General features: G+C 37.5%; 1 protein-coding gene and 1 long non-coding RNA gene across 3 annotated transcripts in view; one reads left to right on the forward strand and one right to left on the reverse strand.

Moving 5' to 3' along the window:
* Positions 1 to 24949, forward strand: part of fgf12a (fibroblast growth factor 12a) — a 122847-nt gene that overhangs the window by 41017 nt on the left and 56881 nt on the right. For both annotated transcript variants that reach the window (XM_026281948.1, XM_026281940.1), the window contains one exon: positions 3313 to 3416. In XM_026281948.1, the coding sequence (XP_026137733.1) occupies positions 3313 to 3416 (104 nt within the window). The remainder of the gene's footprint in view (positions 1 to 3312; positions 3417 to 24949) is intronic.
* On the reverse strand, positions 21775 to 23791 carry LOC113114883 (uncharacterized). Its single transcript, XR_003293801.1, has 5 exons — positions 23728 to 23791; positions 23406 to 23435; positions 23293 to 23325; positions 22782 to 23201; positions 21775 to 22708 (listed from the first exon to the last, which is right to left on the reverse strand). It is a non-coding gene; the product is annotated as an uncharacterized LOC113114883 (long non-coding RNA).

Here is a 24949-nt window from a genome sequence, read left to right on the forward strand (position 1 = left end):
CAGCTAAAAAGAGCAGCATGACCCTTTAGCAGTACGGCATATGTCAAATACTCGAATTTTGTCCAGATAACATTTAGCATGGATGCGAGCAAAATTTAGGATCTGTAAATATAAGTATCAAGCACTTTATCGATACACTAGTTAGCTTGGAGAGCTTACAAAAAAAAAACAAAAAAAAATGTCTAATGTGTTGTGCTCAGGGATGGGCAGTATTTCAGATACATGTATTTAAAATACGTATTTGAAATACAAAATACTATATTGTATTTTAAAGCCTTTGGAAAAAATCTAATGTAAATGGAATTTAAACACATTTAAGACGACTATTTTTGTATTTTCAAAATACTCAAAATAATTTGAGCCGTCAACCTCTTTATCAGGGTGCTGTTTTCATGCATCAACTAGTTCAGACCAGACACAGGATCCTTCAAATGCCGCCCACAAATACGTCCTCCTTTTCCCCGAATTGGAAGGATGGCTGTTATGGGTCCTTTCCCGTCCTACCTATCCCATAATTATTTTCGGCAGAGCGTAATGGCGGACGAAGCGAGCGGTAGCAGAGTGGTAGAGGAGTATGCTTTTCGATGTAAGTTTTTTAAAAACTGGCTTTTCAAAAATATATATTTTTTCAGTGGTTGTCTAGTTAGGCATTTTGTTTTAAAACATAAATAAAAATAGGCTATAATGGCTTACCTGGATATGACTGTCTTGTAGTCTGATATAAAAAAACTCTCCGACAACGAGCAAATAAAGTATTTCATTTATTTAATTGCTTTATTTCTTCCAAAATAATAAAAATGAGGAGAATAACTCTTCGCGCTGTCACAGTTGCTAGGCGACAGGATATGAGCAACGGGTAAGGAAGGGAACTGAAAGAAGGGTAGGTTGTCCAAATTCACAAACAGCGACTTCCGGGTTTTACAGTCGTCGAAGGGCCCCTCCTCCTTCAACCAGGTAGGAAGGATCCTAAGGAGGATGCAGACCCTGAATTTGGACACAGCCTTATACTATGTCAAACACTCGTCTCGTGAGAAGTTTGTGAATAAATGGATTTTTTCACATGTAAACTGATTAGGTTATGGGTCATTTTGACGACACATGTGAACAAGTTTTTTAGTACACTTCTTAAACCCTAACCAAATAATCAAGTTAAAACCAGTAAACTTGAAATTCAGTCTTGTGACATTAGAACAACATATTAATATGATAACATATTTATAACACTAAATTGAACAATACTGTGTTATATAAGTTTTTTAATTCATTAATTATTTTATTTCAATTAACGGTTGTATTAAACAACTACCATTACTTTATTCATTATTTCTGCTATGCACGCTCATTTTGTAAATGTAATCATTTTAAATTTTACTAACATGGTGCTTTATGAAATTATAACTGGACACATTTCCAAATTGTGATTGTGTTTACCCATCTATGCAAATGTGTGTTTATGTAGAGATGAAATAATTAGGTTAATCATTGTCTGTCTACATCAGTTTAGCGTAGTGATTGTGTGCATTTGTGAAGACAATGATGAAAGATACACCACACTTTTAGTTTTATTGTTAACCAAAAAAAATTTATTAAAAAAAAAAAAAAAAAAAAAAAAAAAAAAATATATATATATATATATATATATATATATATATATATATATATATATATATATATTTCCATGTATTTATGCCCATCTCTGAGTGTGAACCTGTGAAATACATTTCAATGCAGTTTCTGGGTGAAATGAACAATAGAGACAGAAAAAAATGCATTCAATTGTATTCATTTATTTATTTTTTCCTTTTCTTTTTCATTTTGATGTTTGCATATCATTAACAGCTCCATATGTATGACTTTTCTGACATGATGTGTAAATTTGCTTGGTAGCTCACCTGGTACAGCATTGCACTTTTCATGTGCCATAAGTCACAAATACTTGGAGAATAAAGCTTAAATGCCATGTTTACAAAAATAATTAATTTTAAACATTATCACATATGATTTGTTAATGCAGTCAGAAAGGGTGGAGTTTAGTATACATTGTTTTCAAACTCAGTAGAACATTAACCTTTTGATATCATTGTTTTTGTGTTAGATTAATATAATAGTATATTGTACTGTAGCTACTGTTAAAAAGGGTAGAATAACTCTGTTGAACTACAAACCTTACATTCAAAGTAGCCTAAATACAAGGAAACAAAATAATCTTATTGAACCAATTCAGCTAAATCCAGCTATGACTCCATTATAAAAGATCTTATCCAGCGGGCAGTTGGAACATACCTCTTTACTCCCATCATAGTATCTATGGCTTTTCAAGCACATTTACACCACAGCGCAACATGCACTGCATTGTCTCAAATTGACTCAGCTCTGTTGAAAAGGGCATGCTGGCAGCTTTTCATACTTCACATGAGAACTATCTAAAGAAAGGAAGAGTATGTTTCCCCTTTAATCTAGGATAATGCATATTTACTGTCTTATCTATCAAATTACATATTATTTCTGCAGTAAATTGAGTTTCAGGTAAAAAAAACTGGTTCTGTACACATCATGCATGGTTTTGATTTGCTAACTATGCCAGCTATGCAATCCAAAGTCTAAGAATTATCTATGAATTTTCTGAGAGAGTGCATGGAAAGCCATATTTCATATGTGTCTTCAACTTTGATGAGTGGAATGTGTGCTAATAATATTTTGGTTTGTCAGTCCAATCAAGCATGTTTTTGTTAACTTTTGTTTCCCTAATCAAGATTATATTAAGTGAAAAACCAAAATGATTGAATACCATTTTAACGCATTGAAAAATTATGAATATTAAACATTTTCTTACCTAGTTTATGATGGACTTTAAAATGGAATAGTGTATTTTGGTTTGAGCAGCAAATCGTTCATCTTACCTCTTCATTTGACATATTGGACCACTTTTGTACAAGTTATATTTCAATGGTATATGTTGGCAGCAAATCGTTCATCTTACCTCTTCATTTGACATGTTGGACCACTTTTGTACAAGTTATATTTCAATGGTATATGTTGTAGACATTAATAAGGTTGTATTGGATAATTATGGATATTATCTTTATTCTCTTTTATTTGATGATAGAATAGGTAAAATGTGGCACAGCTTACCCCACTCTCCTCCATACTGTTTACCTTCACCATTACTCAGTAACCCAATTAACACATTTTTAGATCATATAATTTCTTTCAGAAATGCTAGGTTAGTTAATAATTTATCCCTTTTCCCAGTTTGGTTGTAGCAGTGCCAATCCTATTGTTATGTAATGTTTCCTCCTTGTTTTTTTCTAGCTCTTTTCAACCTCATCCCTGTCGGCTTAAGGGTGGTGGCCATTCAGGGAGTCAAAGCAGGTTTCTACATTGGCATGAATGCAGAGGGCTTCCTCTACAGCTCAGTAAGATTCCCATTTCTCAGTTTGCATGTGTGCATTTGTATTTATGGCAGAATGCTGCATGCAGTGCATATTCTTTTCTTGGAGCTCATTTATATATTCTGGGATCTTAGCCAGTGGTGGCTCATCGGGAGAGGCAGGTATGGCAAGGTCGGTGAGCTCTCGTGCCTCCGTTGGTAAATAAAAAATTAGCCAATCAGCCTCAAGTGTTCACTTTCATTGCTGAAGAGTGTCAACCAATCATCATAGAGATGTAAATTACATGATATAAGTTTGAACATCTCCCACTGTGCTGATAATGTACCAAGTACTTATGATGAGTAGCGATACTGAATATTTGATTGACAACAGATTTACCAAGCTGTCATTCAAACAATACATAAAAAAAAATTAAAATAAAGGGAAAACACACCTAAGCTGAATAAAGGCTACAGTAGTCGCGGCTAATTAAATGGCACAACAGGCAGCTATCTTTTAACACATTTTTTTAAGGGATGTATGTTTGCATCAAGTGATAGACAAGTAACAGTAAGTGAAATTATATTATCTTGCTATATGTCTGTTGTTTTCTTAACGTTTTCTGACTAAAAGACTAAATCTGAATAAATCTCTAGGAGGAGTTTGTTAAAGTACAACTCGTTGAAGTTTGATCAAGATCGGACACTTTATGCCTGAGTTATAACATCTTTTATTCCCATGGCGAGACATCGAACTTCGTCACGGCGCCATGGACACGCCTTTTAACAAAAACTCAAGATCTTCACAACTAAACATCACACAGGTCTTTAGATTAGACTGACCACAAAAAAAGACATTGATGTCATCGAAATTTGTCAGGCCACCATGGACACACCCTTTAATGAAACCTCAAGATCTTCACCATTTAACATCTCAAAGGCCTTAAGATTTAACTGACCAAGTTTGGTGTTGATCTGAATAAATCTCTAGGAGGAGTTCGTTAAAGTACAACCCCTGAAAATGACAAAAACAACACCAATTTTGCAGAGAAAATTCAAAATTACCGACTTCCTGTTGGGATTCGGATTTTGTACCAAGATAATTTTTTGTAGGTATTGGTGTGTTACATGTGTGTACCAATTTTTGTACATGTACGTGAAACATAGCTCGAGGCGCACTCCGTTGAATCTGTATAGGGGGCGCTATAGAGCCATTTTGCCACACCCAATGGACTATTGGCATTTAGATGTGTTCAGGCCAGGACTCTTATCAAACATGTGAAGTTTGGGCAAGATCGGACATTTAATGCCCGAGTTACAACAAGTTTTATTCCCATGGCGAGACTTTGAACTTTGTCACGGCGCCATGGACACGCCTTTTCAAGAAAACCCAAGACCTTCATAATTTAACATTGCACAGGCCTTCAGATTAGACTGACCATAAAAAAGACATTGATGTCAAAAAATTTCAAGGAGTGGTCTGTCGCAGCGTAAAATATGTCACTTCCTGTTGCCAATAGGTGGCGCCATGACTATAACTGAATATGGGCATGTCAATCTGTTCAGGTTCAGAGTTTTATCAAACATGTGAAGTTTGGGGCAGATTGGACATTGTATGTCTGAGTTATAGCAACTTCATTTTTCATGGCGAATCATCAAAATTCGCCAGGCCGCCACGGACACGCCCTTCAACAAAAACTTAAGATCTTCGCAATTTCACATCGCAAAGGCCTTTAGATTAGGCATACCAAATTTGGTGTTGATTTGAAGAAATCTCTATGAGGAGTTCGTTAAGATAAAACGCATGGAAATGACCAAAATAACACAAAATTTGCTCATAATATTAAAAATAACTGACTTCCTGTTGGGTTTAGAATTTTGCTCCAAGAGTCTTTTTTGTAGGTATTGGTGTGTTACATATGTGTGCCAATTTTCGTGCATGTATGTGAAACATAGCTGGTTCCTTTAACAAAACCTCATGATCGTCGCAATTTAACATCACAAAGGTCTTTAGATTACACTGACCAAGTTTGGTGTTGATCTGAATAAATCTCTAGGAGGAGTTCGTTAAAGTACCCTGAAAATGGCAAAAACAACGCCAATTTTGCAGAGAAAATTCTAAATAACCGTCTTCCTGTTGGGGTTCGGATTTCGTACCAAGAGTCTTTTTTGTAGGTATCTACCAATGCATTTACTAATGTTAAAAAATGAGACATTATTTTAAATTGTTACCAAATCCTTAAATAATTAAAAGTGTTTTGTTATAAATTTATTGACCTATAAGCATTTGTGAAATAGTTCTGCTTGCATCACAGCTTGGTCTTCATCTGTGAGCTGAACAGTTTTACTGTTACATCCATGAGATTATGTAAATTCAGATTAATGTAAATCACAGGGTGTCAGAGGTCAGTATCAAATGAGTTTGAAATTATTATTTGTAGCACAAATAATTATTTTTAGAATTTTTTTTAATCACTGAAACTGTCAGAAAAAGGATAAGGCCGAAGAGATTTCTTAAGCTGTAATGAAAACAGCACAATTAGCAACAACAACAACAATTTAAAATAATATATTTTTTTCTGGTGATTAAAGAGATGTTTAAGTCCCTCTCTCTCTCCCTGTCTGTCTGCCACTCAGCTCATGCCCATCCCCCTGTCACACTCACACACACACACTCAGTCAGCACACATACATTCCTCAACCAGAGGGACAGAGTGAGTTGAGATGTCTGACAGTTTTTAAATTTTCTTTTAATCATACAGTGTTTATGTCATGAAACTATGCATGTGTCCTCAGAATGATTTGATCTCTGTATGAAAAAATGCTTTAAAGTGTTTGGAAGCTGCAATTAAAAAATACAAGACAATTAATGATTCCCTTTTTACTGTCATTTCAAAAAATCACCACGACAAAACCATTCAAGCTAACCAAAATCTGTTCGCAATTTAAGTTCCTTAATGTTTTTGCAACATGTAGACAAAGTTTGGTAAGTATAGTGAACTTTTCCTCTGAGGAGTATGCATTAAATCACAGCTCAAATTAAAAAAAAATGCATATTCAAATCAAAATAGCCGAATTCCTCTTGGTCGTAGCTGATGACTGTGAATTAGAAAGTTGTCCATCTTGATAAGAACAATATACATACCGTGTTTGGTGTCTGTAGCTAAAACTAACCCCTCCACTTTTGACAAAAGGTGGCGCTATAGAGTGCATCTTCCATGCCCTTTTAAAAGCTTTTTCCATTGTCTAGCTATCACTTATACTGATATGTGTTTTGAGTTTCATGTAAATCTGAGGTTGTTATCTGCCTCAAAATCACCATAACAGAATATTCAAGTTTGACACGTTGCCATGGCAACAATATATAAGATATCAATATCCCCACAACAGATTAACATCGGCCATGTTTTGTCATTATTCTGATGAAGTTTGAAGCAAATCGAGTAAAAATAAGATGCTGAATTCAAAGCATTTTAAAAAATGACTCAATTCCTGCTGCCAGTTGGTGGCGCTATAACGTTGACTCTTAATAGTCACATATATACGATCGGTATCATACATCGAACAAACCGATGAAGTTTGATCAAACTCAGGTAATGTATGTGGATGTTATTAGGCATTTCCTGTTTTTAATTTTTTGCCCTAATTTCAACGCCAAGCCACGGACAAACCGTTCGAGATATCAAAAATCCCCTGGTAATTTTTCATCCCCAATGTCTTGAGATCATGTTCACAGAGTTTCGTGGCGAACGGGTTGAAAACCTCAGAGGAGTATTTTAAATTCCAGAGCATGCTTTTTTTAAACAGCCCTGAATAGCTGACTTCCTGTTGGGCGGAGCCTATGACATAAAGTGTGAAAGTTGTTCGGCTCAATGAGATCTATAAGTGTACTGAGTTTCATATAAATACATGCAAGTGTGTGTGAGCTGTGGTTCAAGATTTCTGACTGTGTTCCAGGGGGCGCTGTAGAGCCCCTGTGCCACGCCCGGGTCCCAGCCTCTGCAGCGTCCTGATGGCCGCATATTCCAATGTGTGTGCCAATTTTCAAGAGTTTTTGAGCATTTTAAGGCCCCCAAAAACCCCCGGAAGTTTTAATAAAAAAAAAATAAATAATAAGAATTAAAGCTGCAAGCAGCGATGATCGGGCCCTCTCACCCGGGCTCACCGCCAGCAAGCGGCTTTAGTAAAAAAGGTGAACGGCGAGAAATATGCATTTAAAGTCGTAAATATAAGTGGAATATGTCAAAGTCATTTATATGTGCCAATCTTCTTTTTGCCAGCAGGTGGCACTATCATTATAATGGAATATTTTCCTTCAGATGTGTTCAGGCCAAGACTCTTATCGAACATTTGAAGTTTGGGGAAGATCGAATATTTTAAGCCTGAGTTACAACAACTTCTCTTCCTATGGCGAGACATCAATTTTGTCATGGCGCCATGGACACGACCTTTAACAAAAACTCAAGATAGACTGACCACAAAAAATACATTAATGTCAAAAAATTTCTAGGAGTAGTTTGTCGCAGTGTAAAATATGACACTTCCTGTTGCCAATAGGGGGCACTATATATCTTTGTTGTTCTGTCCTTTCATCTGCTCACTGCATTTGTTAACTGTGTCTTACAATTGGTTTTTAAAAGTAAAAATTACTTCAATTTCAGTCTCTTTCAATATAAGTGTTTATATAAATGTTAATTAAAGCTTAGTTAAAATATTTTAATACATTATTAATAATATTTTTTTATTACATTTTTATTTTAAGATTAGTTTATGTACTGTGAAATAACATAAATAATAATATTTTTAATGATAGGAATAAGTAACATAAAAAAAGATTAATAAATGATCTGAAAAATAGATTGTTCATTGTTAGTTCATGTTAGTTAATGCATTAACTAATGTAAACCAAAAAGAGCTTATTCGCACTTTTGTCATGATCTATAACTATTTTTAAAAATACTTTTATTGATCTATAAACATTTCTGAAATTATTATATAAAACTATATTACCAGTAAAATTCATTAGCTTTTTAAAATACATATTATTTTACTTTGAAAGATTTTTATAAATGATTTAAATGCTTTATACACGTTTCTAAAACAATTATTTAAAAGTAATCCTATAGCTCCATCTGGTGGTGGCCATGACAGGTATTATACACTGCACGTTTGGTGTTGCTATCTGAACCAGTCCGAATGAAACGTTCTTAAATGGAGCACGAGAACAGGACAGACTGTGCATATGCCTATGCAAGGCCAGGTTCACAAGCTCTATCTGTAATGCATATTTTTTTCAGAGCCAATGTTAATGGATCAGAGCATTCACATTGCACATGGTAAAAGATGTGAACAGAAAAGGTTAGAAGTAGAAAGGTGGGAAAATAATGAATATCTAGAGCATGTGCATAGAGAGAGTTGTGAGTGCACAGGACACAGTTTGAGCAGAGGAAACAGGTTTTAAGTGCGCGCACGCTCTCAGAGCAAAAGCAGCATGTATCAGAGGACGCGTTTTTTGACAAAGTAAAGGAAATGTGCATGCAAGCGGAGAGATTCATGCTCGCCCATTATTTAAATGTGTTTTTGCGTTACAATAACATGCTCTCGCTACTGCGTCTGCACCACATACACATACTGTATACACTCTGCAAACAGTGAACCTGTATAATGTATAACAAATCTATTTCAACACCTGAAGCATCGCTACAATGAGCTCTATGACCACTGCATGACAAGAAGACATGCCTAAAAATTCAGCACTCCTGAATATGAGCTTTTCACTTCCAGCCTTCGAGGACAATTATATATATCACTCATAAATCATGAAATACCAGATCTATAGTATTTATTAAGATTGATGTGATTTGAAATTGGTAAAATGTGCTTGGAAAAAAATTTCATTAGAATATCAACGTGCCTTATTATTATGCACTTTGTGAAAAAGCATTTTTAACAATTTTTTTGATCTATAAGCATTTGTAAAATATGTTTGCCTGCATTACAGCTTAGTCTTTATCTGTGTGCTGAACTGTTTTACTGTTAAATCAGCAAGATTGTGTAAATTCAGGTCATGTCATGTCATGTCACAGAATGTCTGTCATAGGTCAGTATCAAATAAGTTTAAAATTATTATCAGAATAAAAAAAATATATACAAGTCATCGTGTAAGTATTTTTAAAATCTTTTTTTATTTTGCAATTAACATAATTCTTAACCTAATTATATAAAAACATTTTGTCTGAGCCTTACAAATTGTACTAGGTTTTTTTCTGATAGAAAATGATAGAGAGATTTCTTAAGCTGTAATGATGAAAAAAATCAACAACACACAATTACAAATTTTTTCTGGTGATTAAAGAGATGTTAACTCTCTTTCTCTCTCTCTCTGTCAGGCAGGCCCTCAAGCACCCCTCCCCCTCCTTTCCCTCACACAGAGAGAATGCCAGAGAGTGAGATTAGATGTCTGACAGTTTTATAATTTTATTTTTATCATACAGTGTTGTAAAGTCATGAAACTATGCATATTTCCTCAGAATCACATGTTCTCTTAATGAAAAAATGGTTTTGAAATGTTTGGAAGCTGCAATTTAAAAATACTAGACAATTAATGTTTCCCTTTTTAATGTTATTTCAAAAAATCACCACGGCAAAACCGTTCAAGCTATCCAAAATCCATTCGCAATTTAAGTTCCTCAATGTTTTTTCAACATGTAGACAAAGTTTGGTGTGTATAGTGCACTTCCCCTGTGAGGAGTATGCATTAATTCACAGCCGAATTTGCCCAAAAATACATATTCAAATCAAAATAGCTGACTTCCTGTTGGTCGTAGCTTATGACTGTGAATTAGAAAATTGTCCGTCTTGATAAGAACAATTTATGTACCAAGTTTGGTGTCTGTAGCTAAAACTAACCCCCCCACTTTTGACAAAAGGTGGCGCTATAGAGTGCCTCCTTCACGTCCTTTTAAAAGCTTATGCCATTGTCTAGATATCAGGATTACTGATATGTGTTCTGAGTTTAATGTAAATCTGAGCTTGTTGTCTGTCTCAAAATTACCATAACAGAATATTCAAGTTTGACACGTTGCCATGGCAACACTATATTAGATATCAGTATACCCACAACAGATTTACATCGGCTGTGTTTTGTCATTATTCTGATGAAGTTTGAAGCAAATCGAGTAAAAATAAGACGCTGAATTAAAAGAATTTTGAAAATGACACACTTCCTGCTGCCAGTTGGTGGCGCTGTAACTTTGACACCTTATAGTTACATATATGCGAGCAACATATTACAATGAACAAACCGATGAAGTTTGATGAAACTCAGGAAATGTATGTGGATGTTATTAGGCACTTCCTGTTTCAAATTTTGTGCCCTAATTTCAACGCCTCACCACGGGCGAACCGTTCGAGATATCAAAAATCCGCTCGCAATTTTTCATCCTCAATGTCTTGAGATCATGTTCACCAAGTTTTGTGGTGAACGGGTGGAAAACCTCAGAGGAGTATTTCAAATTCCAGAGCATACTTTTTTTAAACAGCCCTGAATAGCTGACTTCCTGTTGGGCGGAGCCTATGACATAGAGTGTGAAAGTTGTTCGGCTCAATGAGATCTATAAGTGTACTGAGTTTCATATAAATACATGCAAGTATGTGTGAGCTATGGTTCAGGATTTTCTGACGGTGTTCCAGGGGGCGCTGTAGAGCCTCTGTGCCACGCCCGGGTTCCAGTCTCTGCGGCGACCTGATGGCCGCAGGTTCCAATGTGTATGCCAATTTTCAAGAGTTTTGAGTATGTTAAGGCCCCCCAAAACCCCCGGAAGGTTAAAAAAAAAAATAAGAATAAGAATAATCCTTAGGGGAACAATAGGGCCCTGCGCCCATTGGCTCGGGCCCTAATAATCCTTAGAAGAACAATAGGGCTCTTCGCCCCTTTGGGCTTGAGCCCTAATAAGAATAAGAATAATCCTTAGGGGAACAATAGGGCCCTGCGCCCATTGGCTCGGGCCCTAATAATAATAAACAGAGCAGATACACCTCGGTGCTCGGGCCCTAAAAATGGTCAGTGATCCCCTTGTCATGTCATGTCATGTCACTTTTATTTATATTGTGCTTTAAACAAAAAGGAATGCTTCAAAGGAACTGAACAACATCAATTAGGAAAACAGTGTGTCAGTAATGGAAAATGACAGTTAAAGGCAGTTCATCATTGAATTCAGTGATTTCATCGTCTCTGTTCAGTTTAAATAGTATCTGTGCAATCATTTGCAATCAAGTCAATGATATCGCTGTAAATGAAGTGATCCAAACTAAGCAAGCCAGAGGCGACAGCATCAAGGAACCAAAACTCCACTGGTGAAAGAATGGAGAAAAACCTTTGGAGAAACCGGGCTCAGTTGGGGGGCCAGTTCTCCTCTGACCAGACGAAATCAGCAGTTCAATTCCATGTTGCAGCAAAGTCAGATCGGCAGAAGAATCATCTGACCCCAGACCAATAGAAAACCTCTATTTTAAAACCCACGAGCCACCACTGATCTTAGCCTCGTTAGCACAAAAAAAGCATTCTGCACGAAAATTCCTGCATTCCTACAGAGAAATCCTGCCTTTACAATCATGATTCAGTGGTTCAAGTTTTGCACTGTAAAATCCAGAAAAGAGGCTGCTATAGCATGGGTTGCAGTGTAAGAGCACAGTGTAAGGCTGTGTTCCCTGTAGGCTTCAGATGAGTTGGATGGTGGATGACAGGCATATGTTCTTGCCCACACTCAGCCACCATTTGAAAGGGGTTTGTGGAAAATTCTTGGAGTAATTTACATAATTCTGACAGCTTATATAACACATAGTCATAGAATTCCTAATCCTGCTAATGACAATCTAAAAGGAAAGGAATAAATACATTTTCTGTTGCCATTGCCATATGGTTAGTTGGCATGGATTTGTTTCATTATTCTATCTTTTGGCCATTTAGTAAAACTGCAATCTTATCTGGCATTAAAAAAAAATCAATTCCACAATTAATAACCTAATAATGAAATCTTCACTTTGCATAAACTGTAGATTAAACATTTACTATGAAAATGTATTTTTTTTTTTTTAAATAAAATAAACTTCCATAACTAAATACTGAATTTAGTTACATAAGTAGGCTGCATGCACAATTTGTTGACTTCTCACTATACAAGGATAGTTAGCTGTTTAAAATAAGTAAGCAGAAGTAGAATCTGCACCAAAAGTGACAGGGCTCAAGTGGCTTTGCTGCATGGAACCCTAAATAAGACCATTGAATATTATGAAACAGCTGCAGAGTGTCAGAATGATAAAAAAAAGAAGGAAAACCTTATTATTAAGCAAAATATCAATATGGATATATACATATATTTTCAAATATTGCCGATATTCAACTGATAGTCAAATCATATGATTGGGGTGGGGCAAAATACATTAACAAGAGTCAAGTCTGACATTCGACTAACATAATTACTGATGTTTACACACAGGGAAAATGTGTAACGAACACCTTGCAGATATAAACAGGGTAAATAATGTTTTATGTTTTGATTAACAAATAGCTAACACTTAACGTCAACGAAACTATAACAATTAACTTATTTTTTTTTTTTTTTTTTTTACAATCGTGCTCTCATTATAACGTTAGCATGTTCTGCATTTCTGTTTTGAGCTATGTGTGCTGAAGATGACCAGTAGAGTGACGCATCTGAGAGCAAGTTTTTAAATGGGATTCAACTTATAATTTCATATAGAATAGGCTTTGTTATTTAGACAACATGATGTTAATATTAAATGCTATTTGCAAAAAGGGCCCGAATGCACATGAACATATCTGCGGGGCTCTGAATGCGAACTCTTTTTGTGGACGCGTTCTTCATGAAAAAATGTGCAGAAACATAGCAGCTAAACTGTAAAAATTCATAGCGTTTTAGTATAATGGTCTTCTCATCATAATAGTATCTCTATAACTGGTCCAATTATAGTTATTAATATTCTGTATTGTAGTGTGACCTGCTTGCGCTGTGCGCTGAAGAGATATCACTGTATTACTACAATGAAGAGATTGACTCAAAACCAAATGCATCTTATATCAGGTAAATAATATATCCACAATATATATATACACCGGCTGAAAGGTTTTGAAATCACTTGTACCCTACCTGTTTGAAAAAAATCCAGTCTCTACCTGTGTCAGTTTGAGTCTTGGTAAAGTTTTAAATCCCTGCTGCCAATGCTCCTCTGTCGATCACGGATTATGGAAAGTGAAACATAAATCTATAGGGGTATTAAAAATATTTAAAAATATTAATTTTAAGCTTCTTTCTTTTCAGATTCTTACAGCTTTATCATAATAAGCTGTATATTAACTTATTGGGATAAAACCATTAGTTCTATGTGAAATCAGACATTTTAGCTCCCCCATATATTCAAAATGGAATAATCAGTAACACCCCGTGAATATCCGACTGTTAGACTGGTAGTCGAATCAGGCTCCTCGAATCAAAGCATTGATTTGTCGACTATTCGGGTTCAACCCTAATATATATATATATATATATATATATATATATATATATATATATATATATATATATATATATATATATATATATATATATTAGTGGTGGGCCGTTTTCGGGTTATCGCGAGACTCTTATCGGGCGATAAAAAAAATATCGCCGTTAATCTATTCTCAAAGTTGGGTTGGGAGCTGGGTCTATACTAAGCAAGCTATGATGACTTTCACCTTGATATTTTATATAACCGACTGTCTGAGGTCAGCCTAAAAAGATGCTCAGGACAGCTGACGGGCCACTGCTGCGCATCGTCATGAAAGCACATGTTTTTACGCCTTACTGCTTGTTGATTTAAACATAAAAGCATCCAAACACAAGACGCAGAAAAGCTGAACGGAGTAGCTGGTTACTGGTGTTCGGTGTGCATGAGAGAGAGAGAGAGAGAGAGAGAGAGAGAGAGAGAGCCGGGTATCACACACAGCGACACTGAACCGAAATCTCTTCTTTGAAGAGAAAGGCGTCTCAAAACACTTGAACATCGAATTTGCTTATTTTTGCTCTCATGGCGACAAATACATACAAAATATGTCAAAATATCCACCTTGGAAATTATGCTCGAAAAAACTGTCCGTTATTTCTTAAGTGAAAGTAAACAGTTGAGGGAAAAAATGGGATGTGTATTATATTGGATGCATTCATCGTCTCTTAAAGTGGCCGCGCCTAATTTAGCTACTAGCTGCTGTAATGTTTATCCAAGAAAATGAAAGGACACCAGGTATAATTTTTTATATATATATATATATATCAAAACTGTATAATGTGAGAAATGTTGAAGGTGTCTGAATAAATGTAGGTTTGATTGTATATTTCATTTTTACATTTAAGACAATCCAGTGCTATTTTACATTTAATTATTTGGTTTCTGTACCTTGACAACTACAAACTTGAAAAAACTTAAACATTGGTGTGAAACAGGCCCTGTATATATATATATATATATATATACAGGGCTTGGAAGGTTACTTTTGAAATGTATTTCACTACAGATTACAAAATACAAGCTTTAAAAAGTAATCAGTAATGTATTTCGTTAGATTACTCAGGTTTAGTAACTTAATCTAAATACTTTAGAATACTTTGAAATAGTTAAGCTTTGTAACACAAAGGAACATATTAACTTAATGTCTTGTTTTTATACTTTCCGACATCTACCAGCCATAAGATTTGTGTTTTATTTGCATTTTATTTTTAAGAACATCAATTTTCCATAGAAGTTCTATCAACAACAAAAAATTGTATGTAATTTAAATTTTCCAATCAATTTAAATTCAGTTTAAATACAATTAATTGGATTTTTTGCTGTTTCATGTAGCATTATAAGCCTCAAAACTAATTCAGACACACCAAACACATATTAAATGTAACCAAAACAACCTGCACAGTTGTCCAAGTTATACAATAGATTTGTTTAATGAATGGTCCAAACTTGTTCAAATAACTTGGTCAACTTGGTCAAAATTGACATGGCTCATTTCCAACGGTCGCAAGCAATGTCGTAATTAAAGTACAAAATTTCAAAATCCCTGGTAGCCCCTTGGGCAGGCATTCTTCAGGTATTGGTAGCCCAAAATGAATTTAACTAGCCCAAAATAAAAAAAAAATACATTGGCTGAATTTTACTGTGGACAAATCAATATGATCAGCAAAAACTAGTATCATATTGGGATGTGATGATTCATTAAACTTACAATGAGATAAAATTCACGATACAGATTACACCATACAATTTTCTTAAAATGTATGTATATATTTATATATTTTTTACAAAATTAGATTTAAGAAAATTATAAATTAAAATGTGTCCTTTTATTATTTTTCAGACAAAAAGCTGCATATTTCTTTGTGAAATTGAAATGTTAAATAATAAAACTAACTTTAAATTTTAAAACATCCTAAATCAAATAAAAAAATAATACAACTAAAAGAAATATCTAAACAAAAAATTGTCTGTGCTTTATTTTAAATCAGAGGAAACCATTTGCATTACTATCAAAAAAAAAGAATGCTAAATAAATGTTATTTGGAATGTATAATTACAAAAATTAAAAACAGAACAGAAACAGTAAAATCTTAATTTTACCTTTTACCGATTTTACGTTTGTAAATGAGACACAAATGTCACTCTCTGACTGCAGGTGCCACTAATGAGACAACAGGCATTTAAAGGCTGCTGCCCCTTTAAGACTGATGGGACAGATCCAATATAATAATGCACAGGACATTTCTTTATCCACTGTATACGTTCACTTAAGACATAACCGACTGTGTTTATGATAATACTTGCAGAGACAATTATTTTGATCTGATTCTGTATGTCTTCATTCAGACGCAAGGATACATGAAAGAGGAATTAATAAGTGCATTGTCTGAAACGCTGCTCTCAGCGCATGCTTTGAATCAATGCGAGCAAGCTCTGAATGCGCGCAAATGGTTTAAAACGTTTGAATAGGCAAAATTTACGATCAACTATGATCCGTGTATATGTAACGTGCATATGGATGGACGCTCTTTCTTCAGGGCTGACAGAGTAGGAGCAACCTCTGGTAAAAACAAAGGTGGTGGAGTATGCATTTATGTTAACAAATCATGGTGTACAGACTCTGTGATTGTTGATACCTACTCCTCTGCTGATCTGGAGTTCCTGATTATCAAGTGCAGGCCATTCTATCTACCACGTGAGTTTACTTGCATTGTTGCTGCTGCAGTTTATGTACTGTAACAAATTAAAACTTCCTAATCATCGGGAAGAAGGAGGCGGGAACCGGCAGACAATCAAATCAAACTTTAATTACAAAATAAACACAAAACAGCGCATCAGCCCCTCACGGACGACTGATGCGCACAAATAAAAAGTAAACACAACTAAAATCCAGGCCTGGTCCTCTCTCGTCCTTAACTGTCGTCGCTCCAGTTTTATATCCTTCCATCTCCTCCGTGGGACTCGAGACTGGTGGGTCAAGCAGGTGTCGCTCATCTCCAATCACTCCACCTGCCTCGCCCGTTCCCACGACTCTCTGCCCCGCCCCACTCGTCACATGTACCTCCAGACGCCAATGCTAACGTGGCTATGAAATAACTTTGTGCTGCTATTAGCAAATTACAAACCCTGAACCCGGATGGATACTTTATTGTTGCTGGGGACTTCAATCACTGAACTTTAAGATCGGTTCTCCCTAAATTTCATCAAAATGTCTCCTGCACTACAAGGGGACATAAAACACTGGACCACGTTTATACTAATGTGACTGATGCCAACAAAGTCACACCCCTCCCCCATCTGGGTCAGTCTGACCACCTCTCTTTGTTCCTGCTCCCCAAATATACCCCGTTTATCAAATGTGCGAAACCTACAATAAGGACTGTTAAAATCTGGCTGGAAGGTGCTGACTCCACTCTTCAACATCAATTCCAGCACACAGACTGGAGTGAGTTTGCTGCCCAGGCCACCACTGACTCTCAGATCAACATTGACAATTACACCAACTCTGTCCTGGAACACATCAACAGATGTTTGAGCAGAGTGACCACACACACACACACACACACACAAAAAAAAAAAATCCCCAATCAGAAGCCCTGGATGAACAGAGAGGTTCGCCTCCTGCTCAAAGCAAGAGATGCAGCCTTCAGGTCTGGAGACCGGGAGGCTTAGAGCTCAGCCAGAGCCAACCTCAGGAAGGGTATCTGCCAGGCCAAACTTACACACAATCAGTAGATTGAAGAACACTTCAATTCTTCAGACCCCCGGCGTATGTTCGACCAAACCCTTCCTCATTCTAATCCTGGTTTCGACGCCACAGACGGATGTTTCAGCAACGTCGGATTCAAAATCATAAAAGCAGTGACCGTGGTTTTGCTGCAACCTCTCATCAACAACAAGCAGAAGGATTGTGCGATTAACCATCCTAGCCAGCTACAACATTCCTGTCTGTTTGACCCTCCCAACTACTACTTCGACACACACTTTGACGAACTTTCAGGCAAGCTGTTTAAACCCTCTTTTCATTCCATCATCACTACCCTCCTGGAGCGGTGCGGGTTAAAATCTCAACCCCATCGTATTCAAGGAACAGTCGAGACTAATCTGCGCGAATTAAAAGATGAACCATTCATCGTCGCCAAGGTGGAAGAAATCAGGGCGAGACTTCTGGACAAACCCTGCAAGGAAATAGTCAGCGACGTCATTGATCTCTGGGAAAATCTCCCCAACGCGAATGGCCAGTGACCAAACCACCTCCAACATGGGTGCAGCCTGTAGCCTAAAGTGGTGTACGGAATTATTGTTTAAAAAGCATTACAGAGACCAGATGACCAATCTCATGAGCAAGATTATTATGGACGCATCCCAACCCGATACCCTGTGTCACGATACTGTGCGCGAGGCAAATCTTAAGAAAAATATGGCGTATATAAGAGCACTGGCTAGCTCATGGGACTATATGACGGACAAATGTGTTGACGGTAATGATCCACCAATTGTAATGATAAAACAGGTCGTTCGCCAAAGGTTATGAGCAGAACTACACGGAGGAATTTTTCACCGTATCCTTGCGTATTCCGCATCAACCCCTGGTCTACAGACTCACCAATTATGACGGCAATGTCATCGAGGGTTTTTTTTTACGAAAAAGAGCTGCAAAAAATAATTGTGAGTAAAAACAAATCTTTTAAGGTGGAAAAGATTTTAGGTCAGAAATAACAAAGGAAATCTCCGCTTGTTTTGGTGAAATGGCTAGGGTGGCCTTCAAAATTTAATAGTTACATAGATAAAAAAAACTGCTGGACTTAAAACACCCCGACGTTTAACGAAGGACCGCCATGGATGATCACGGGTTTCTACGTCACGTTGCCGTGCAATGCATCGTCATCGGTTTATCGATATAGCATATCCTCCTATACGACCAGGTTAGCAAAAGCTATAGACTTGAAAGGCAATGGGAAGTCGGACTCGCTGAAATCGAATATCCTAGAAGTTGGTACAACTTTGATGACGAAGACGTCATTTCATTCTACATACGGCCCAGGAACCCCCGGATAGCAAGACCTCCAAAGACTCGTATATTGTTTTATTGTAATTACGAAATTACACATAAGCGGTGGGTACTACGCAAACATTCGTACAAATTTGTACGAATTAAAAAACAAGCTGATTCTGACTGCTAAACCCAACATTTCAGTGAGTTTTCGCGGGAGACTAGCCACTATTTTAGGAACGACGCTAAAACCTCTTGGAGGTTTAAACTATCATAAAAAAACAGATTTTACCGTAAACGCCGTCATGTACGCACCTCATCAATGTGATATCAACGGGGGGTTCTACACGATGTACGTCTACACAGAAATTATCCAATATCAAGCGGTCGGTGATTCTTACGTCTCCCTTTTTTGAGATGCGTACATATATCGGGTAAAAGCAACTACTCGGTCATTGTTAGATACGACACCCCGCATTACGCATCGATCAGCAAGGATCACATCACCGACATCACCATCGAGTTGAAGGATGATCAAAACCACCAAGTACCATTTTCTTACAGCAAAGTCATCGTAAAACTACACTTTAAACCAAAAAATGGTTTATTATAGACCCGGAGAGACCGCTGAAATCAGGCCGGCAGGGATTTGCCGGGTTATGCCGGGGGAGGGGTTATGCAGACCGTTATGCAGACCGATGCAGACTGTTATTGAGAAAATTGGCTATTTAGAATTAGCCCCATTATAGGCCATATCGGACTCTGCACCATTGGAGTTTTTTATCACCGTCAACAGGGATGATTATTTGGATCTTAATAACATGATGCTCTATCTACGGGTGAAAATCACGGGGTCTGACGGAGCAGTTATTGCCCACCCGGCAAAGGTGGGGCCGATAGATTACCTGGCAGCTAGCATGTTTTCACAGGTCAAAGTAATCCTCTGCAACCGCCTGATATCTCAGAGCTCCGGAACTCATCCGTATCGCTGCATCATCGAAAGTCTGCTCAAATACGGTAAAGATACGCTGTAAACTATTTTCACCACCGGGCTGTGTCTTTGTGAAACAGCCCGGTGGTGAAAATAGTTTACAGCGTATCTTTACCGTATTTGAGCAGACTTTCGATGATGCAGCGATACGGATGAGTTCCGGAGCTCTGAGATATCAGGCGGTTGCAGAGGATTACTTTGACCTGTGAAAACATGGATGTACATGACCCCGCAGGCCGTAACGAGGGGTTTACAAAGAGATTGCTCTACACCAGCCGAAGCAGTGAGGTGGAACTGCTTGCCCCATAAACAGCGATATATTCTTTCAAGAGAAACTTTTAATTAATTGGCTTGGATTTAAAATTACGGTTTATACGGGCAAAGGATGAATTCTGTTTGATGAGGTCCGACGACAAACTTGGTGAGCTTACAAATTACATATAACGGCAGCGTCCCTATTTGTCAAAAAAGTTTCCGTATCGCCCCCGGTGAGACTGGCTCACGCCCAGATGCTGCTCTCGACCACGGGCAAGTACCCCATCGATAGGGTCTGTCCAAAATCATTCTCCATACCCGCCGGCTCTCGCGTTTCCAAACAGGTCTAACAGGCGGTGATGGGGGTTCTACATGTTTACTCTTTAGAGCCGAGTCTCCGAACTGCGGAGCCAAGCGAGGTGAATATCTCTGGGTCTTTTTTTTCATAAGGTCTATCAGGAGGTGATGCAGGGTCTACTGGTTTACTCCTTAGAGAGTTAATCGTGCGTCTGACCTGTTGATTCGGCACCGTAGAAAAAGGGATGTTTTATCCGGCAAAGGCGCGTAGTAACTCTGACCCATCCTGGAGGTCTCCGGTCATCCCTAACGTTTTGCGGGGCCATAACATTTTTTAACAAATTGACCATGTGCGAACCTTGTACGGCTTTACGCCTGAACACAAACTCCCCAGATTCGTTCCATGAGCTTAGTGCTTTAGCTTTAAACATCTTGTCTAATATGTATCTGCTGTTTTTCACGCTTCTCGATGGCACATTCTTCAGAACTTCGTTGACGACAGCCTCCTCAGCTTTACCGTCTTCAACGTTAGCGGCAGTCAGCGATTCGTCTTTATGACCGGGATCAAGATCGGGTAACGAAAGCATTAAAACACTGCTCTCACGATCCCCTTGTTTAACGATGGTCAAAAACCTGCTCAGGGTATGGCTGTAAAGTTTGACCTTTTCGTAAGAATTCAAATCGGTGCGGCGTAAAATATTTCTTATGGCGGCATCCAAATCACTCTCCACGGTCTGTTGAATGTTCTCGCAAGCATTTTCACTCTTGAGCTTATCCAGCTGATGGTGAGGGACTAAATACATCTTTTCGGCATACTCCATCCTAACGATTTGCTATCAAGCTCGTGAGAAACAGCACGGCGATGCTTAGGAGCGGTAACAAGAACCCTCCCTTCTGGTTAAAGACTCGTTTCTTGGCCGCTATGGCAATTTTTTTATTGGCTACAAATTTAATATCCACTTTTCCCTTTTTCAGTTTTTGGTACTGTTGCCTGTTGATTGGAATGACGCCATAGAGGTTGTTTAGAGACACTTCGCAGAGCGCTTAAATGAATTCGTCGGACGCCGATTTAGGAGTGGCTTTAAGTAGCAGTTTTAACACCGGCAGATGCTTACAAAGTCTGGTAGACATGGTTATCACGCTCTTCTTTTTTTCAGGATATAAACCACTTGACAGTCTGAAAGCAATCCTGTTCTGAGACGGTACTGCTCCGGAGTTTTTGCTTTATAGTCTATCATTTTATAGCCGAAAGGTCGGTCGACCGCGTCGTGATAACACTCCATAAAGTATTTTGTGTTTCCGGGGGAACATTTGAAGACCTAGCATCGCCACTTGATGGATGTACCGAGGATCATATAATTGGCGTTTAAGCTGATGGTTCGGCTCGACTTTCCCTGCGCAAATAAATTTTGCACTATGTAAATAGAACTGAGATTACGATGGTGGCAGTATTGAGTGAACACGCGCTGCAGTTCAACGTTAGCGCAAGCTTGCTCCATCAGATCGTCGACCACGAGAAGGGTAGCGGTGGTAACAGGCAGTAAATCATCATCATTCAGACTCTGGGGTATTCCTTGTATAAATTTAATGTCATACAATTGAAGTAAATCATCGTACAAAGTTTGCCAGCAATCATACAACTAAACAATGTTTCCAATTTTCTTTGAAATGATATACAAACCTTTTTCCAACTGATTTGTTTTGTAATGTGAGAGTATTTTTTTGCCGTGTTGTACAATGGGATCGTTGTCTAGGCTTAGCAGAGGATCAAACAAATTCATATTTGGATTTACGGCTAATTCAAAAAGATCCAAAATAGCAGGGGATTCTATATTAAACAAATACTGTTCTAAAGATTCCGACAGTATACTTAGCATTTCGATCTCGTCCGGCGTCAGCTCTGTGGAGGATTGGTCTGATTGACGTAAGTCATCTGACCCCTCCATTTTTTTGTCAACCTGCGCGTCGCGAAACTCTTGACCAAATGATTCTATTGAATTAATTGGCCTATGAGTCGGAGGCAGATCATCGAATGGTTCATCAACCGGTTGAGGCGCAGACACTTCTTCCACTTCTACTACTTCCGACGACGGTGAGCGAGAAGGATATGGTGTTTGACCCATGTTGGTGGTTGACACCTCGTCACGTTCGCTCGTCCAAGAACTCTGGTCCCAAGCATCGATTTGAGACGTACCCCAGGTATTCACGTCATCCTTATGGCTTCTACTCGAGTCTGCTGGGTGTAAAAATAAAAAATCTTAATGGCGTGACGCCGGAGTTTAAATGCAAATAATGTAGATAGTCATTACCATAAAACAGCTCGGTCTCAGGACTGTTCGGTGGTGTCAGACAAAGGGTTTTACTCTCTGGAGAGCTCTCAGGACTGATCGACGGGGTAAAACGATAAGCCTTTCTTGGTAGTTCGCCGTTCGGTTCAGGTCGGACCACCGCTGTAAAACGATAAGTCTTTCTTGGTGGTTCGTCTCCTGGTCCAAGGCTTACCGGAGAGGTGGGACGATTCATTTTTCTAGGCTTCTTTCTTGCTGGTTCGCCGCTGGGTCCAGGAAGTGGTTCGCCGCTGGATCCTATTGGATTCTCGACGTGCGGCAGAGTGGAATCAGGTAGAATGTGAGGTTTGTCTGTTACGTTGACGGTGGGATCTTTGTCACCATCTTGCGTGAGATCGATAACTGTCTGGAAGCCGGGTTGGGTGATAAATTGTATGAAATCTAAAAATAAAATTAGATTTTCTCATAAACATAAAATAAATCAAAAATTTTGATTTCTCATAAAAACTGTTGGAGATGGATCTTGTTTTACCATCGGCTGTGGTGTCTGGATCAATCGCGGCCACTGTGAAAAAAAAAAAAAAAAACTTTTATATAAAAATTTATAAAAAGAATAGTTAATACGTACTTTACATGTATTAATACCGTCAAAGGCTTGCTGCTCAATATTTGAACCTGAGATAAAAAAAAAAAAAACCTGTTATGATTTAAAACACATGGAGAGGGTTTTTATTTGCTAGTTTAATGGAGCACACACACACACACAGAGACAGACTGTGACAAAGAAATCATGATGTCATAATATTAAACCGCCAGCAGAATGGCGCATTTTCACTATAACAGTGTGTCATAACATTAAACCGCCAGCAGATGGCACAATTTTCACTATAACAGTGTGTCATAACATTAAACTGCAGTAGATGGCGCAATTTTCACTTTAACACGGTGTCATTTCACCCAGACTCACCAGGGAAAATGGTGCTAAGCTAGAACCGTGCATTCCTAACTGGGAGCACTTACAGCCCTGTGATACGGATAACGGCAAAACGTTGATTTAACGGACCCAGAATTGTTTTTCTGAAATCCTGAGTGCTACTGAGTTGTAGCACGGGAAGCTAAGCACATGTCAACAGGATGTCGTCGTCTTTTCAAAATAAAAGTATTTTCAACAGGACGTTGTCGTCTTTTCAAAATAAAAGTATTTTTTCATACACAACTGTCTGGGGATGAATTGGGACAATCGATGCATCGATATTAAGTCAAATAAAACATATTTTATGAATATAGTGTTAAAATATCTCTATCAGCAGATAAAATAAAGCAGCAGATAAAATACAGATGCATGTTTTATTACAGGAATGAAATTTAATATGGTTTAAACCCTTATGAAAATTAACCATGGTTTTAGTACAAATAAAACCAAAAAAACATGGTTACTATAGTTAAACCATGGTAACCACAAATTAACCATGGTTTTGCTAAATTAACCATAGTTTAACCATGGTATTTGTAGTAAATCTGTGGTTATACAAATGGTAGTCAACACGCCAAAAAACCATGGGTTACTACAGTTTTACTATAATAAAACCATGGTTATTTTTCGCAAGGGAAGACACTATAACATCATACACTGTAAAAAAAATAGCATAACATAATTTGATCAATTAACAGAGTACTTAAAATATCTCTATCACCGGATAAAATAAAACAGCATAACTTTAAGAAAATTACAGGAATTAAATGTAATATGGTTTAAAGACATCGTAGACTGTAAAAATAGCATAACGTACTTTGATCAATTAATAGTATTTAAATATCACTACCATCATATAACATGAAATTATAAAATACTCACTTTTATCCATTGTCTTGGAGAGTCGTCCGAGAAAGCTTTTTGGTTCAAGTGATTGTCTTTGAGACTCGTCCGAGAAAGTTTTTGGTTCAAGTGATGCTTTGAAACACATCAAATTGCATTTATAAAGCTGAACGTGTGAAAGAAATCGGTGTTATAAATTAAAAAAATATCATAAATTTGTGGGCACGAGAGGTGCTAGGGGCTGACCAACCGTAATTCATAGATGGAACCATCAGAAAACTGTCAAAAGCATGCTACTCCTGCATGAGATACGATGGTTTTAATTAACAACATCTTTAAAGATATTATGATTGTGTAGTAAATTCAGATGAGA

The sequence above is a fragment of the Carassius auratus genome, chromosome 2 (genome assembly GCF_003368295.1).
Source record: "Carassius auratus strain Wakin chromosome 2, ASM336829v1, whole genome shotgun sequence".
Taxonomy (NCBI): domain Eukaryota; kingdom Metazoa; phylum Chordata; class Actinopteri; order Cypriniformes; family Cyprinidae; genus Carassius; species Carassius auratus.